General features: G+C 41.3%; 1 protein-coding gene across 5 annotated transcripts in view; it reads left to right on the top strand.

The window, feature by feature from the left end:
• The window catches only part of CORIN (corin, serine peptidase), a 106,799-nt gene extending 89,529 nt beyond the window's left edge, over positions 1–17,270 (top strand). For all 5 annotated transcript variants that reach the window (XM_081924379.1, XM_081924378.1, XM_081924381.1 and 2 more), the window contains exons 17-22: positions 4,967–5,089; positions 5,611–5,660; positions 7,432–7,606; positions 11,910–12,181; positions 13,563–13,696; positions 14,616–17,270. In XM_081924379.1, coding sequence (XP_081780505.1) covers positions 4,967–5,089; positions 5,611–5,660; positions 7,432–7,606; positions 11,910–12,181; positions 13,563–13,696; positions 14,616–14,798 — 937 coding nt within the window. In that variant the 3' untranslated portion in view covers positions 14,799–17,270. The remainder of the gene's footprint in view (positions 1–4,966; positions 5,090–5,610; positions 5,661–7,431; positions 7,607–11,909; positions 12,182–13,562; positions 13,697–14,615) is intronic.
• The last annotated feature ends 525 nt before the right edge of the window (positions 17,271–17,795 follow it).

The raw sequence follows: 17,795 nt of genomic DNA, 5'->3' as shown, positions 1-17,795 counted from the left end.
TTGTGATTGTTTTGCCACAACATATGATCTGTGATATGAGGGACACGGGTGGCGCTGTGGGTTAAACCACAGAGCCTAGGGCTTGCCAATCAGAAGGTCGGTGGTTCGAATCCCCGCGACGGGGTGAGCTCCCGTTGTTCGGTTCCTGCTCCTGCCAACCTAGCAGTTCGAAAGCACGTCAAAGTGCAAGTAGATAAATAGGTACCCCTCCAGCGGGAAGATAAACGGTGTTTCTGTGCACTCCTCTGGTTCTCCAGAAGCGGCTTAGTTATGCTGGCCACATGACCCGGAAGCTGTACGCCGGCTCCCTCGGCCAATAAAGCGAGATTAGCGCCGCAACCCCAGAGTCGGCCACGACTGGACCTAATAGTCAGGGGTCCCTTTACCTTTTATGATCTGTGATTACTCAGTTCATACATGCAAGCCAGCCAATGGCATATCCTTCAACATGTCTCCAATGAAAATAGGGACGTCCCATTCCAAAATGATAATTTTACTATTTATACCCCATACACCTTACTTGGTTGCTTCAGCCACTCTGGGCAGCTTCTAACATAAAAAACCAGAATAAAACATTAAACATTAAAAAAAAATTCCCTATACAGGATTGCCTTCAGATGGCTCGGGGGTCGGATAATTCCATACCCTCCAACATTTCTCCAGTGAAAATAGGGACATCCTAAGGAAAAGTGGAGCATTCTAGGATCAAATCAGAAATCAGGACAGCTTCTCTAAATCAGGGATGCCTCTAGAAAATAGGGACACTTGGAGGGTCTACAATGGATGGTTTTCAAGATATCAATAGGTATGTGTGAATCAGCCCTTTACAGGGTAATTCTAATCCATTTTCAGTTGCCTGTTCAGCAGGTACAGAGGATAGTTTCAGATATTGTACTCAGCTAGTTTGAAAGAAAGCACTTAGTGATTCGGCATCTCCTCATGGGATGAATATGCATCTCCAGCTCTTTGGATTGTGTATGGTATAGTTGACAGAGGAAGTGTGAATTACTCATGCTTCCTTTCTCATTGCTTTAGTGGAATGTCGCAAATCCACCCAGACAACTAGCCTTTCCATCATAACCCTGAAGCTTTTCTCATCATGGGAAGTGATGTTGGTGATAAGTGTGAAAACAGAAATCGCTGTTCATTGAAGTTGCAGTTTGTGCTGCTGCCTGAGTTTCCTATGCCAGTGGTGCACTCTTCACAGAAGCAGACTCCCTGGACCTGTTAAATGCATAAATTAAATGCTACTCTGAGCTCTGTGGGAAGGAAGGGAAGGATATATAGATTTAATAGATACAAACAAGTACATGGCTAGTTGTAACATTAAAAAAATATATATTATCAGGTTCTAGATACGTTGTGAATAGATTTTTTTCTCTCTTCTAACCATTGAATTATTTGATTGGTTATGTTTAAATAATCACCCAAAACTCAGTATGGAAGATCACTTACAATTAAATAAACAAAAAGCAGTATTTAATAATATTTGCTTTTCCATAGCCTATTTCACTTACATATCAGGGCTAAGATAGCCTTGTAAAAATATACAAGTGTTCCTCTAAGTCTTAAATGCACCAATAAAAATTGGCCCTTACTAATTGATTCAGTAATTAAGTTTAATTAAAATTGCAGTGTTACAGTGTGAGTAATATCCACAGCAACAACAATATTAATAATTAATACTATTTTTTTTTTAAAAAAAATGCCTATTTTTCAAGTAAGCTTCATTCAGACTGAATGTGCTAAATTTAGATGGGCCTTTATCAACCCGTATTAACGTTTCAAAGGATTAATATGTCTCATATATCTTATGGGTGAGCATACAAACAAAGCTGCCCTAAAATATATTTGATTATTTTTGACATGTGCATGCTGTCCCATAACATAAAGTTCTCTAGGGAGCTTACAATAAATGAGCAAAAAAATTAAATAAAAAATAAAACATACAGTGGTACCTCGGGTTACAAACACCTCAAGTTGCAAACACTTTGGGTTACAGACTCTGCTAACCCGGAAGTAGTACCTCAGGTTAAGAACTTTACCTCAGGATGAAAACAGAAATTGCGCACTGGCCGCAGCGGGAGGCCCCATTAGCTAAAGTGGTACCTCAGGTTAAGAACGCTTCAGGTTAAGAGCGGACCTCCGGAATGAATTAAGTACGTAACCAGAGGTACCACTGTAAAACCATAAAAAAACTGAAGAAATACAGCAGACACCACAGTCACCCACAATATAATACCACATATTTAAAAACTGAGAGGCCCAGGCTGCAGAGCTTATTTAAAAGGTCTCAGTAGGGTTCTGTTACTGAAAGAGTTTTCTCCCTGATGATTACCCACCTCATTTCATTCAGTGTGGCCATGTGGAACAAGGAGGATTTTAAGGTTTGAGTAGGTACATATTGGAGGAAGCAGTCTTTCAGGTAAGGGCGGTTGGCAGTGGGATGCTGGTGAAGCAGTGCCTGTGGTGTATAAGGGCGGCCAGTGGCGGGATGGTGCATTATGTCAATGCAAACCCACATTTGCCACCAAAACCGCTATCAGCAGGTTGCAAACCAGAGCTCCTAAATGAGTGCATATATTGGACACAAAGTTTTCAAACACACATTTGTTGTATTCCTATTTTCTGTATTTTGTACAGCTAAAACTGCAGTGTGAGAAGTGGCACTAATAGGTCTTTCTTAATCCTAGGCAAGAACCTGGCATAGTTGAACGTAGGCTCCTATTTGCCCCCCTTTCACTGGGAGCAGCTTCCTTAATCGCTATCATGGCCATAAACATTTTACATTCCAAATACCCCACCATGACAATCATCTGGTCCAAGCTGATGAGTGAGGCCTCAGGCCCACCTGAGTAACTAGAGAGCAAAGGGGACAGAGTGATGTGGTGGATGGTGTAGGCCCGTGACAGAAGGCTGGTTCCACTCCCTGAAATCATACATAATGATGGGACCCTGTTCAAACCAGATGATGAGCACTTAATTTGCAATCGGCAATGGCTTGTTGGATTGGTTGCAGGTGGAGTAAGTTTGGTGGTGAGTTGCCTGAGCTAGCCAACTTGAGTGGCAGAACAGGCTTTTGGCTGAAGCAAGAGAGGCAGCCGGGAGGTGGGCCCACCGACCCTGTTCAACGGGGAAATCTCCCTGAGGGATCTTAGAGGGAGGCACTTCTTTCCAGACACCCAGTTCAGAGGCGGAAGGGCCACAGTGCCTATACTAGCTATCAAATGGGTTTTATGGATTCGGTTCACATCATAGGCAGACCCCTAAATTTGGTTAACACCAATTCATCTTTCGTGTGTATGCACACTTCTTCAGATGCACACTTCTTCAGATTCTTCAGATGAGCTATCACAGCTATCTGCCAATCACCCATTCCCACCACCCTTCTGAGTAATACCCCTCCCCACCTTCTCACTATATAGAAGGGTCTGGTAACTTCTGTTTCAGCGTATCTGAAGAAGTGTGCATGCACACGAAAGCTCATACCAAGAACTAACTTAGTTGGTCTTTAAGGTGCTACTGGAAGGAATTTTTTTTGTTTTGACTATGGCAGACCAACACGGCTACCTATCTGTAACCAATTCATCTGCCAGCTGGTGAGCTGGTGGATCATTGGATCCATGTCCAATGTCTTAACCAAACCTTTGCATCTGTAATCAATAAAGTTGTGGCCAACTTAAATCTGACACGTGCCTCCTGGTATTGATTTATTGCCTGTGTTCCCCACCACGGCTCCATTGCACCTAGGGCCCACAACTTCTTTTATCAACAAAATGATTCCGTATTCTGGAGTGGTGTGGAAATTATTTAGCATGACTTTATTATGCTCTATTGAAAATTCAACTTTGACATCTGTCTGACAAAAGATATTAAGAGAAATCTTTTAAGGATTTTTTTTTTAAACACTGGATCTCATTGCCCCTTCCAGGTGTGAATTAACTGATTTGGGGGAGCACAAAGGGAGAATGAATAATTTAGTGAAATGTTAGTACCTGATGAATCAATAGCATCCCTTAGGGCTTAAGTGTTTGCATGAATAGCCTTGTAATAGAGAGCTTTGAATACAGAAGGAAAATTTAGTTACCCAAAACCCAAAGGGATGCAGAAACTGGACTTGCTGACTTGCCAGATCTGATTATTTGCTTCTGAGCCTTTTTAAAAAGAGATTCTGGATTTCAATACAATCTGAGATATTCTTCTATCTGAATGGTTCCCTTGATCAGCTTAAAGGTGGGGGGGAAGCATTGCTCTCTATGAATACGCCTGATAATATCTTATTAGAAAAGCAGTGGGAATTAGATTGACAGACACATAATGGGTAAGGGAAGAATGGCCAGGAAGAAGAAATCCACGGAGACCACAAACACTGAATGCAGTCATTAACATTATAACAAAACAGTAATGCATTAGACAGATGTAAAGAAAAATGAGCTATGCTTTGAGCCACTAGAGAGAACTCTTGCAATTTCCATTTCCAAGTCTCATTTCTTCTTCTGGAAGTCAGACATATTCTCTGTAATAATATAATAAAATGTTATCTGGTCCAACTTTGGAAAAATCTCTCCCTGAAGCATATGCAGAAGTAGGATGTAATTCAATTGCCTGTTTGAGAGCTGTCTTAGAAATTACTTATCCCATTTGAAGGCCACAGAAAAACCCTTACTTGTGCCAACCCTGTGTACAGGGAGGATACTGTTTAAAAGCACTTTACATATAGCCTCTGCCTGCCTATGCTGAAAGCATCTGGTGGTAATGGCTCTGGTGTCCAAATACCCTATATACTAAGCAGTGAGCACATGGTAATGATGAGCTTTCAGCTTTAGCAACAATAAGGGTTTTCCATGGAGTGCACATGGAATACATTTCCTCTGCAACTGAGACATCCTCTTTCTTTCCATTAAAAAGTTTCAGATTCTAATATCAACAAATGTACTAAGCTACCTTCAATGTGTGTTTATTTCAGGGGCCCACCTGTGACAGAAATCGTCCCAGAGTATGAGCAGCCACCATATGAGAAGTGGCTAAACCTACACTCTGACTGGGAGACAAAAAATATATCCACATTGCAGGCCCTTTTGGTGAAAGGGTGAGGAATAGCTGTGCTTCTATTGTAGATAGAGTGAAAATGAAATTATGCTTTAAAAACGGTATTTTTTTTCAAACCAGAAACTTTGGGGATTTAGATGTTGACACTTGGAATTTTGAATGCCTGTATCAAATTTCAAACTGAAGGATTCAAATTCATAGTTTATTAGTTCATGTCAGAAATGTGACCTTTCACATTCCTTTTAGCACTTAAACACTTTCTATACAAAGCAACCTGAAAGTTTTATAAGCAGATTCCAAAATCTCATTGACAGTGATAAAACTAATGTAGGGATATTTGCCAGATCAAACTCACATAGTCTGCTGGTGTAAATTAAATACAAAAATATTGCTTCTAAAAATCAAGAGCTCTCCAGTTTTGAAGTACTTTGTTTAATAAGATAGGAAGACCATTGGTGCCTGTAAGAGAAATTCAGTGGATAAATGATCTATATATTAAACAGGTGGAGTGTATGTGTAAAGACCCTGTTCTTCACAAAAGTTTTGTATCTCTATCTGTAGGTTGCCATGCAGAAGCAGGAGTATGGTTTCCCTTCTCTGCACCAAAGAAGGTAAGATACATAACTTATCTAACTATGAAGAAGGAAATTGGGTAGGTAACTTGGAAATCACCAACATGTCCCATTGATTTCTAAGAATACACATGGCAGCCTAAGAGTCTAGGAATTTCCTTGAAAGATCCACCCAGACCAGCACCTGGCTTTCCGCAGTGGGAAACAGGTTCCTCCCAAGAAGCCCACAATCAGGGTTTAAAGGGAACAGGATATATCCAATGGACCCATTGAAATCAGTAGGCTTAAGTTGGTCAAGTCTACTGATTTCAGTGGGTCTACTCAGACTATGACTTGGTTGGATACATCCCATGAGGAAGCTCTGCTGTGACTCCCTAGAAACTTGCATTCAGTGACTTAGTGCTCCTGAACCTGGAAGCCCCATATGACCATCATTACTACACTAATAGCCGTTGACTAGTGGGACCTACAACAAAATGCTGCAATGTAGAGTGCTCCTCTTTTTCAGCCATACCTGCTTCTTAGATGCTTCTGTTCCCACTCCCTGTTGGTTAAGATCCTTGATTAATTTGCTGTTGATGTTTACAGACACCTCTCACTTCCATCCCTAGGGACATCTAAAAACAGCTTTTCATTGTCAACCAGAAAATGACCTACCCCGACAATGTGTTTCTAAATATATTCTTCCACTATTCTTTTCCATTCTGCCTCCTACTAAGTTTTCAGTTTCCCCCCTCTCAGGCAGAATTCTGTGTCACTGAGCACACTTGGTTCTCATTATTGTGTGTTGGGGGTTCCTTAATGTTTTTTGTGCTTCTGAAAACTGAGGTTACCCCAAGTCTACTGAGACCTTGTTGTGCATGAGTGGTGTAATTTTGGATTCATAAATAGTTTGACAAAAAACACATAATATTTGTCAACTGACATACTTTGGGAGTTTGCAGACCTTGAGGCTTAATTGAGATAGTCCCCCCCCCAAAAAAGGGAGCAAAGTATATGGTGTTTACAGAGATAAATGATCTAGCATTGAGGGTGAGCACTGAAGAGACCATTTCTGAAGATGACACCACATTACCAAATTATGTCACTGTGTACTTCAGGTGGTACACATGGGCGCACCAGGATTTGTGTTGGGGGGGCAGTATTTTTATTGATTTAAATGATTGGGGGGGAAGCTGCTCCCCACCCCCTTGGCTACGTCCATGGTCCAGAATCCAAATACCTGGGAAGTACAAGAAACAAGGTCCAGAAACAGTCTGATGTCCAAGCATGATGTGTGTGTACAGTGGTACCTCGGGTTAAGTACTTAATTTGTTCCGGAGGTCCGTTCTTAACCTGAAACTGTTCTTAATCTGAAGCACCACTTTAGCTAATGGGGCCTCCCGCTGCCGCCGCGCTGCCGAAGCACAATTTCTGTTCTTATCCTGAAGCAAAGTTCTTAACCTGAAGCACTATTTCTGGGTTAGCAGAGTCTGTAACCTGAAGCATACGTCGCCTGAAGCGTATGTAACCCCAGGTACTACTGTATTCCAGTGGTCACCTAGGTGACAGGGAAACGCAAATCAGGGAACTGATGAAAATACGTTGTTCCAGCACACTGTGCTTGCAGCTGAACTGGGTGCTCCCTGTATAGAACACAGCTGCAAGCCGTCTGCATGCAGATTTGGTCTACTCATGAGGAGTAGCTTATACATAAGTCTTCATTTTACTGCTGAGGAGTCCTTGTTCCTCAGATGGGCTCTTCAGCATATTGTGGCCAACTGAATATTCTGGTCCCTAGCAGCAAAATGTTTTATATGTTTCTTAACAGACTGTGGCCGTCGCCCTGCAGCTCGCATGAGCAAGAGGATCCTTGGTGGCAGGACCAGTCGCCCAGGACGATGGCCATGGCAGTGCTCCCTGCAGAGTGAGCCAAGTGGGCATATATGTGGCTGTGTCCTCATTGCAAAGAAATGGGTATTGACAGTGGCACACTGCTTTGAAGGGTGAGTGGTGCTGAGAATGCTTTGTTAGAGGCACATAAATCATTCCTAAACTGGTGTTGCATAATGTTCAGCAAGCCCATGGATTAAATCCTGTGGGCTGGAAGAGGTAATACAAATGTTAGGTAAAAGGTAAAGGGACCCCTGACCATTAGGTCCAGTCGTGGATGACTCTGGGGTTGTGGCACTCATCTCACTTTATTGGCCAAGGGAGCCGGCGTACAGCTTCCGGGTCATGTGACCAGCATGACTAAGCCGCTTCTGGCGAACCAGAGCAGCGCATGGAAACGCTGTTTACCTTCCTGCCGGAGCGGTACCTATTTATCTACTTGCACTTTGATGCGCTTTTGAACTGCCTGGCCGAGCAACAGGAGCTCACCCCGTTGCGGGGATTCGAACCGCCGACCTGATCGGCAAGCCCTAGGCTCTGTGGTTTAGACCACAGCGCCACCCGCGTCCCTTGAATGCTTTGTTAGAGGCACATAAATCATTCCTAAACTGGTGTTGCACAATGTTCGACGGGACCATGGATTAAACCCTGTGGGCTGGAAGAGGTAATGCAAATGTTACACTGATCTTTTTTTTTTTTTATAAAAATTTTTATTAAGATTTTTTACAAATACATATTTAACAAACAAAATAGGTTTCATAACATCTTTTCATTCTATTGCGGACTCCCTCACGTCTCCCGCTTCCACTCTCATCATTAAAAACGAATTTTTCCAAGCAAATTATCATCTTGATTATACTCTTAAGTGCAATATTTAGGTTAAACTCAAATAAAAAATTATAATTTAATGGTAGACAGTTATTTCTGCTCTGGCTTCCTTGTTAGGATTCAACCAAATTACAGTACTTTTGTAAATAAATCTTAAATTTCTTCCAGTCTTCTTCAACCCTCTCCTCTCCCAGGTCGCGGATTCTGCCAGTCATCTCAGCCAGTTGCATATAGTCCATCAGCTGCATCTGCCATTCTTCCAGTGTTGGTAGATCTTGGGTTTTCCAGCTCTTAGCAATAAGTATCCTTGCCGCTGTTGTAGCGTACATAAAAAATGTTCTATCCTTCTTTAACACGTTCTGGCCGACCATGCCCAGAAGGAAGGCCTCTGGTTTCTTGGTGAAGGTATACTTAAATACCTTTTTTAACTCATTATATATCATTTCCCAAAAGGCCTTCACTTTAGGGCAGGTCCACCAGAGGTGAAAGAATGTTCCTTCATTTTCCTTACATTTCCAACATTTGTTATCAGACGAATGGTATATTTTAGCCAATTTCACTGGGGTCATGTACCATCTATATATCATTTTCATTACATTTTCCTTCAGAGCATTACATGCTGTGAAGTTCAGCCCGGTAGTCCATAACCTTTCCCAGTCCTCAAACATAATGTTGTGCCCAATATCCTGGGCCCACTTTATCATAGCCGATTTAACCAATTCGTCTTGTGTGTTCCATTTCAGCAGCAAGTTATACATTTTTGAAAGTACCTTGGTCTTAGGTTCTAGCAGTTCTGTCTCCAGTTTCGATTTCTCCACCTGGAATCCTAACTTTTTATCAATCTTAAACACTTCCTTAATCTGAGCATAGTGTAACCAGTCTCGCACTTTATCTTTCATTTTCTCTAAACTCTGCAGTTTCCAATTGTCTCCATCCCTTTCTAGTATTTCCCAATATTTTGGCCAATTGGCCTCCATATTGGGTCTTTTTCGGGCCTTGGCCTCCAAAGGTGACAGCCACCTCGGTGTTTTGTTTTCTAATAAGTCTTTGTATCTTGTCCAGACATTAAATATTGCTTTTCTGACAATATGGTTCTTAAAGACCTTGTTGATCTTAACCTTGTCATACCATAAATATGCATGCCATCCAAATGCATTGTTAAAACCTTCCAAATCCAGCACATCCGTGTCCTCCAGAAGTAGCCAGTCTTTTAGCCAGCAGAAAGCTGCGGCTTCATAGTACAACTTTAAGTCTGGCAGGGCAAAGCCCCCTCTTTCTTTTGCGTCCGTTAATATCTTAAACTTAATTCTGGGCTTTTTGCCCTGCCAGACAAATTTGGAGATATCTTTCTGCCACTTCCGGAAGCACTCCGTTTTATCTACAATCTGCAATGTCTGAAACAAAAATAACATTTTTGGCAATACATTCATCTTAATAGCAGCTATTCGACCTAGCAATGAAAGTTTCAATTTTGACCAGCTATCCAAGTCTCTCTTAATTTCAGACCAACATTTTTCATAATTATCTTTAAACAGACTCAAATTCTTTGCTGTTATGTTTACCCCTAGGTATTTAACTTTCTTAACCACAGTTAACTCTGTCTCTCTCTGAAACCGTTCCGACTCAATATCTGTCAAGTTTTTTCCCAACACCTTGGTTTTTTGCTTATTTAGTTTAAATCCCGCCACCCGACCAAAATCCTGGATTAGTTGTAGTACTCTTTTCGTACTAGATTCTGGCTCCTGTAATGTCAGAACTAAGTCATCTGCAAACGCTTTAAGTGCAAATGTTACACTGATCTTATTGAAAACTGCTTTTCTCTGGTGACTAATCCCAGCTTGCATTTCGAAGCATTTCCTCATGGGTAACTTTCCAGGGCCAGTATGTGAGTGTGGTGAGTGGAACTAACGTCAAAAAGTGGGTGGAGCAGCAAATATGTCTTCTAGCTTGTATAGAAGCCCAAACTGTAGGAAGAGGGAGATTTACTATCCCCCTCTTAATTCCTGAATTATAAACATCACATGCTGACTATCATTTATAAACATCACTTTGAAACGCAACACACATAATATGATATCTGAGATTTTTTAAATGCATGGTTAGTTTGCTATTATTAGATAACACTTTCACTATATGACTTTTTATTGGCCCAAGGATATGCATTTAAAATTGAAAAGTCTTTCCTTGTTTGGGCTCAGGGGATTAAAAAATAGAACAAATTTCTGAGGAGAGAAATATCTTTATGATTTGACTTTCCAGCCTCTGCATGCCATGTTATTAATAGCCTTTGTGTCATAATCAAACACTTTAAAGGCGTTTGAAACACTAGTTCTGTTTGCGGATGGACAAGCAGTCCATTAATAAGTTTGTCTCAGTATTGCCCGCATCTCAAACGCTGTAGATACCAATGATTTATTCAACTCGTGTGGCATCTGCTGTGTAAATTCTTTTTTTAAAAAAGAGAGGAGAGAGAAGTTACAGAATCTATAATAGAGCAATTTCTGTATCTGTTCATAGTTCTCTCCTTTTCCACTTCTGCTCTTTCTCTTCTCTCCCATTTCTAAGTTTAGCCATGCTGTTGCACACACTTATTTCCCTTCATTATACCAATTAGGCTCCGCTTGCTTGCCTGACATTTCTCACTATCTCCCTTTTATCCATATTTGGTACATTCTAATCTCACATTATAACTGAGTTGCTGGTTTGATTTGAATACTGTTTCATTCAGTCCTCCTTCATTCTGTAGCAATCTGCATAATAATCAGTATTTCTTCTTCATTGTTTTACAAAATAGTGTATTCTTTTGTTCTCTGGTCTGTTGTCTCAATACTATTCCCCCTATATATTATTGTGCAGTGTAATCTCCTCATGGGACGCGGGTGGCGCTTTGGGTTAAACCACAGAGCCTAGGATTTGCTGATCAGAAGGTTGGTGGTTTGAATCCCCGCAACGGGGTGAGCTCCTGTTGCTTGGTCCCTGCTCCTGCCAACCTAGCAGTTCGAAAGCACATCAAAGTGCAAGTAGATAAATAGGTACCGCTCCAGCGGGAAGGTAAACAGCGTTTCTGTGTGCTGCCCTGGTTCGCCAGAAGCGGCTTAGTCATGCTGGCCACATGACCCGGAAGCTGTCTGCGGACAAACGCCGGCTCCCTCGGCCTATAGAGCGGGATGAGCGCGCAACCCCAGAGTCGGTCACAACTGGACCTAATGGTCAGGGGTCCCTTTAGCTTAATCTCCTCATAGTGCACCATGACTCAGAGTTAAGGATCTGGAAACATTCTAGAAGGAAAGATTATGTCCTCAAGTGGAACATGGGCATGGGTTATACAGTTATGCTGTACTATGATCAACCCTATTGAAAGCCTGCCAAAGTGTCTAGAAGAATCAACACTCCCATAGTAATTCTCACATCATAGATTAGTCCACATTGTGCACAAGGCAGTTTTAATGCCATAACTAGGCCTGGATCCTGATTGAAGTAGATCTAAGAAATCTGCTTATTCCAAGAACGTCAGCGTTTGAAGTTGCTTCTTTGGAAAGTGATAAATTCAGAACTAACGGCATATATTATTTCTTTCCTCTTCACAAGGAGAGAAAGCCCTGCTGTGTGGAAAGTGGTGTTTGGCATCAACAACTTGGATCATCCTTCAGTCTTCATGCAGACCCGCACGGTGAAGACTATTATTCTGCACCCCCGTTATAACCGTGCTGTTGTGGATTATGATATAAGCATTGTGGAACTCAATGAAGACATCAATGAGACAAGCTATGTACGGCCAATCTGTCTACCCAGCAGGGAGCGGCTAGTCGAGCCAGATACCTATTGCTACATCACTGGTTGGGGACACATGGGCAACAAAAGTAAGACTAATGTTTTCCATATTTAAACACAAATGTGTTTATCTCCCATTGACTTCTGTTAGTTATCTGATTCTAGTGTAAATTTTATTGTTTCAACACTAATGACAAATCTTTGCTGGGTATTATGGAATATTAGAACGCAGAATATAAACCCAAAGTCCACAGCTTGTTCTTACTTTTCACTGAACTGAATAGGGACTGGAATACAAAGAAGGGAGAGAATTGTACGGGTACCTGCATTTTCATTACTGTTTAGCCACAATAAGAACCCTAGGCCCTTGCATAAGATGTGTGTGTATGAGGCTTCCTGGAGGTGGGAAGCATACTGCCGAGGAAAGTAGTGTTGTGATTCGAGGACCTGATCCTCGCTTGAGGAATAAAGACACGTGGACACAGGATATTAGGTTAATGGGCAAGAAAAAGGCCACAACTTTATTGATTACAGCATGTGAGAAGGTATTGGCTTAGGCATTGGACCACAGGAAATTTGACTCCACCCACTCTGGGAGGGGTGAGTCTGATGAGGGGTTAACCACCAGTAGGAGGAGCCTGTTGATGCAAATACAACTATAAGCTCTCCCCTGATGTCACCGGGGGTCGTGCCATGGCCCCCCACCCACAGGGCATCGGACAGGATCCACGACCGCCGGATTCCTTTAACGGAATACCCATAAGTGAAGGGGTAGGCGATGGCCACACCTTGCCCTTCCATACACCAACAACACATTCCAATGCCTAACCGCCAAATACCGGGAAGGTTGTGACGATTGCTACGAGGTAGGCAAAAAAAACCAAGAGGCCGGTGCCAATTTGCCAATTGGAAAAAAACTCCTACCAGGCCCCCTGGGCAACCAGGGCGACCAACCATGGGTCCATAGCAAGGTCAAGCGAGAAGCTACGCCCTCAAGGGAGCCCAGAGAATAAGAAATTGATTTTGTAGCAAGCTATCAAGAAAGAGCTTTAAGGGGCAGTTCTTGATCACCCTAGCATGACAGAATCATGATGATGATTATGATGATGATGATGATACTCAACAGACTTTTTGTTGAGTTAGGAAAGTGACAAGAGTATTGAAAGTGACAAGAGTATTGAAAAATGTGGAATGAATGAATGTTTTATGGCAAGACATAGAAACACCCAACAAGCAATGAGCATCAGGATCATTGTCATGTAAATAGATAAGAAAGAATGAATGCTAAATAAAGACTGGGCACAGTCTGATCTGATTGTTTAAGCTTGGTGCAACCAAGCCAGGTTGTATGCTCAATAAACAGACTGTTAATAATCTCTTCACTTTATACAACAAAAAATTGTGGATTTGATGGTATTTTTGCATAGCTGTATATGGTTTGACTAAAGTTGTTCCCCCCACCCCATTTAGTGCCTTTCAAACTTCAGGAAGGAGAAGTTCGTATTATTTCCTTAGAACAGTGCCAGTCGTATTTCGACATGAAAACCATTACGGCCAGGATGTTATGTGCAGGCTATGAATCTGGCACTGTGGACTCTTGCATGGTAAGGCAGTTCTGGAAGAAAAAAACACAAGCACAAGCATGTGCACACACAGAGAGAAATTTATGAAAACTATAGCTGCAGATTATGAGTACTCTACCCAAATTAGCCCAATAGAACAAAAAAGCAACTAGATCACATGATAGATGGAAATGGCTATTTTGTTGGCTTTGAGTCCTAAATAAAGGTAAAAGTTACTGTACCTTTTTTTACAAATCCTTCTCAGCTTGAAATCTCATTAGATGACCTGGAGAGATTGGCTTTTAGTTCAACTTGCTTCACAGGGTTTTTTGTGATGTTAAACTTCTATCCTAGCTCCCTGAAGGAAAGTCAGGTTATATAACAGCAAGCAAACAAAGAAAGCTGGGTGGTGGTTCTGGAAAATCCTAGAGTATTTGTCCGGTAACCATATATTTCAAGCATCCCTCACAATGATCCTTGACACCATCCTGGCTGATACTAGGAGATGTGAACGGATATAGGTTAGGAGGCAGATACAGCCAAACCATTCAGATCTGGATCGTAAATCTAAAACCTTGAATTGTACCTGAAAGGGTTTTGGAAAGCCAATGTCAGTGCTGGAGCCTCACTGTGTAATGTTCTTTCTGTGAGCCATCCTCATTAAAAGACAGGATGCCATGTGTTGTTACCATTTGCCTCTTCCAAAACAACTGCATGAAAATCAAAAAAGGGCTATATAGCTACACTGCTGGTAATTGTGAAGACCTTGATACAGTGAGGGGTCAAAATATACCTAAGGGAGCACATGAGTGATTAGGTGATGCCAGTCCCCCCCCATCAATGACAGATCACAGGAACTATTCATCCCGATCGTGTTATTTTCTATGATCAGTTCATCCAGCTTTGTTGCTCACTCCCAAGGGCAGCCTTATGCTTTGGAATAACCTCTATATCTTTACAGGGTGACAGTGGAGGACCCCTTGTATGCGAGCAGCCTGCTGGACGCTGGACATTGTTTGGCTTAACCTCTTGGGGCTCTGTCTGCTTTTCCAAAATTCTGGGACCTGGAGTTTATAGCAACGTGTCTCATTTCGTTGAATGGATTGAAAGGCAAATCTACATCCACACATTTCTTCTCCACTAATTCTTCAGGATAGGAATTCTGTGCTGACTGACAAAAAGGCAGCGCACCAGAACAATGAAGATGTTGAAATGAAGAAACCTGTTGAATTATAAATTCTGTGGGTTGCAGATGACAGGCAACAGAGCAGAGTAAAAGAATGGGTATATCCTCTGGTGCCAAAGATGCTTCTGGGTAATTGGTCAAATATTTTTGTAATCATTTCTGGCATTTTTTCTTTAGCAGTGTTGTGTTACCTTTCAAATACACTCACAACAGAATGCGTAAAGGAAAAAATAAACACATTTCTAATGTGGTATTTGAGAGAAACCATTAGGGGTTGTGTAGAAGTACTAGCTTTCTAAAACACCAAGAGAAAAACATATATTTGCTGATAGAGAATTTCAGCTTCTATCTCTTGCAGTGAATAGTTTGTAAATTTGCAAAGGTGATGGGCACATCTATTCATAAGTAGTCCTTTTTAAAACTCTAGTTTGTCCTCTTGGTTCCACCAAGTTAATCTGGACTCCACTCACTTTAAGAGAATTGGGTGCTTCATATGCTATCAAATTTTGCATGTTTTTGGATACAGATTTATTGCTTAATAATGACCAGTGGTCATCACATACACATTACAAGGGAAAGCAAAACAATACAAAACAAACCTAATTCTATGGCAAAAGTCAACCAATCATTTTAAAACAAGATTGCCATAAAACGAATAACAGATTTAAAATCAAGAACCACCAGTATAACCCACAAAACTGGTTAAAATGATTTCCATACAACTTAACGGCTAATTATTCTGGACTGAATGACCTAAAGAAAGCACTTAAGACTTGGATCCTTTTGCATGGAGATCCTAACCACAGTGGCTGCAATAGAACCGGGTGGTTTCATGGAATGAATAGATCCATGTGCCAGCGAGAATGTCATATAATGGTTTCTTTCCTTCCCAAATTACAAGATGCAAAATGAAATCGCCTCTTAAGCAGGAAGTGTCCCTATAGCTTATTGTGTGGACTAGCACCTCATCCCAATCCTTGCAGTGCTCTTAACAAGGTAGTCCTAACTTTTGTGGCATCATAGAATAGGATTTACAATGAAAAAGTCAACAAGTATCCTCCTGGAATCTAAATTTGTTCCTAAAAACTATAAATAACCAGTCCTAAAAGCTATAGTTAAATCATTCACAAAGCCTCCTTGCTAAGTAAGACTATATTTTCCGACTAGGAGGATATCCAAGTTGGAGGCTTTTCCTCTCTAGTCCCAGGCTCCAAGCCCATGGTGACATGTGATTTATAATTTTCAATATCTAGCTTTGCCATAATTCTGCCTTATCCCACAGGATCTGCAGGAAAAGGTGCGGCACACACCAGATGGTTGGAGAGCAGATAAGTCTTTCAGCTTCAGGAAAGATTGTTTTAGAACAGGCACCGCATTCAGGCAGAAAATGTGCATTATGGAATTCTATAAGGCCTCTCTGGGGCTTCTAAAACACAGATTAAAGGCCACTGTCTAACACAGCAGTAGTTTCCTGGTGAGGTTGTATAGGGGAGCTACTTGGCCATCATCCCCTTCCGAGGAATTATAGGAGAGAAAACCTTGCCTGACTCGCTTCAGTCTGCATTTGGGCAAAGGCTATACAAGACAGGTAAACAATTTGTTTAGTTTTGGAATCTCTCATGGAACATTCATTAATTCAGTGCAGTTTGTCCCACGCTTATAGAAGTGTGTACTGCTTTGGGACAACCCATCTTGTGAAGTGGCACCTGAAACAATATAATGAAGCAGCTGTTTTGCAGTCCTCCCTTTGAAAACCGTAGAAGACTTGAAACGCAATCCAGTGAAAGCCTTTCTAAGTCTACATACAGAGAGGTCTGAAACACATTTTTTCAAAGCCGAAAGAGGTTTTGAAACACTGTTTGAAACATTCGGTCATAACCTGCAAGACTATCAGTCACATACTCCTGACTACTGTTACAGAACTCGTAACCTCGCCTCTTCTTTTGATGCACCTTATGGAGCTTGTAATAGACAAATGTCCACTGTAGTACTAAATGTTGCTATTTATGTGCATTGAAAAGCTGTATTTGATTGTTTCTACTTTCTTAACCACAAAGAAAACGCTGTGCTTTTCTATGTTTTTGTTCATTCTGTGGAATTGGGGCACAGAAAAACTGAGCAAATTTCTCCCCTGGATAAGGTAGGTTGCAGGCATTATTGTCTTGAATACAGGTAGTCTGAACCACAACTGGTTAATAATGAAGGTCCAGTCCACACTGACAAATTTTACCGTGTGACTCTGTATGTGGGTACACTACTGTATAAAGGAAGATTGTATATGGTTGCCATCTTCGTGCTTTCAGCTGCTAGAAAAATGCAGCCATTATCATGAAAAAGGCTTCAGTTTCCCATGTGTACAGCCTGTATCATGCTAGCCTTTCCTTTCATGTACATGATCACACAAACAGGATAGCTGTATTCTTATTCAAACCATGGTTGTAGACAGTTTTTCTCCCAGTATAAAATAGATATATGTGTAGCCCCATTGCTGTGTGTACCGAACCACCAAAAACTCAAATACAAGTATGGCTTGTATTTGTGGACAGATCTGTAGGTCATTTGTACATTGATCTATGTAGGAAAAATCCTTAGCTACATAAATCAAAATGTAAACTCTCGAAGAAACGCTTTCTTTTTAAATAACTTTTAAAAATGAATCTTACAAATCGCAAATAGATATTTAACGTTCGTTATCCTAGAGTAAGATTTTAAAAAGTATTCCTGAAGGACACATTTCAAAAACAAAAGTCAAGTGTTGATAAATTCAGTGAATTTGCCATAAGCTCACCATCGCCATCTAGTGCCACATTTGTGTAATGCATTTTAAACACACTTAAAACGTTATATTTGCAGCTGTGTAGCCGAGTCCTGGATCTAGCTAACTGGTTCAATTCAGTATGTGAGGTTCTGGCCTGCCCAATTCCAGTTGGTCTCCCCTCCCTGCAGCCTACTCTT

Source organism: Podarcis melisellensis (genome assembly GCF_964234715.1).
Source record: "Podarcis melisellensis genome assembly, chromosome: 9".
Lineage (NCBI taxonomy): Eukaryota > Metazoa > Chordata > Lepidosauria > Squamata > Lacertidae > Podarcis > Podarcis melisellensis.
Note: the sequence above shows the minus strand (reverse complement) of the source record. Positions and strands in the feature narration are given on the sequence as shown.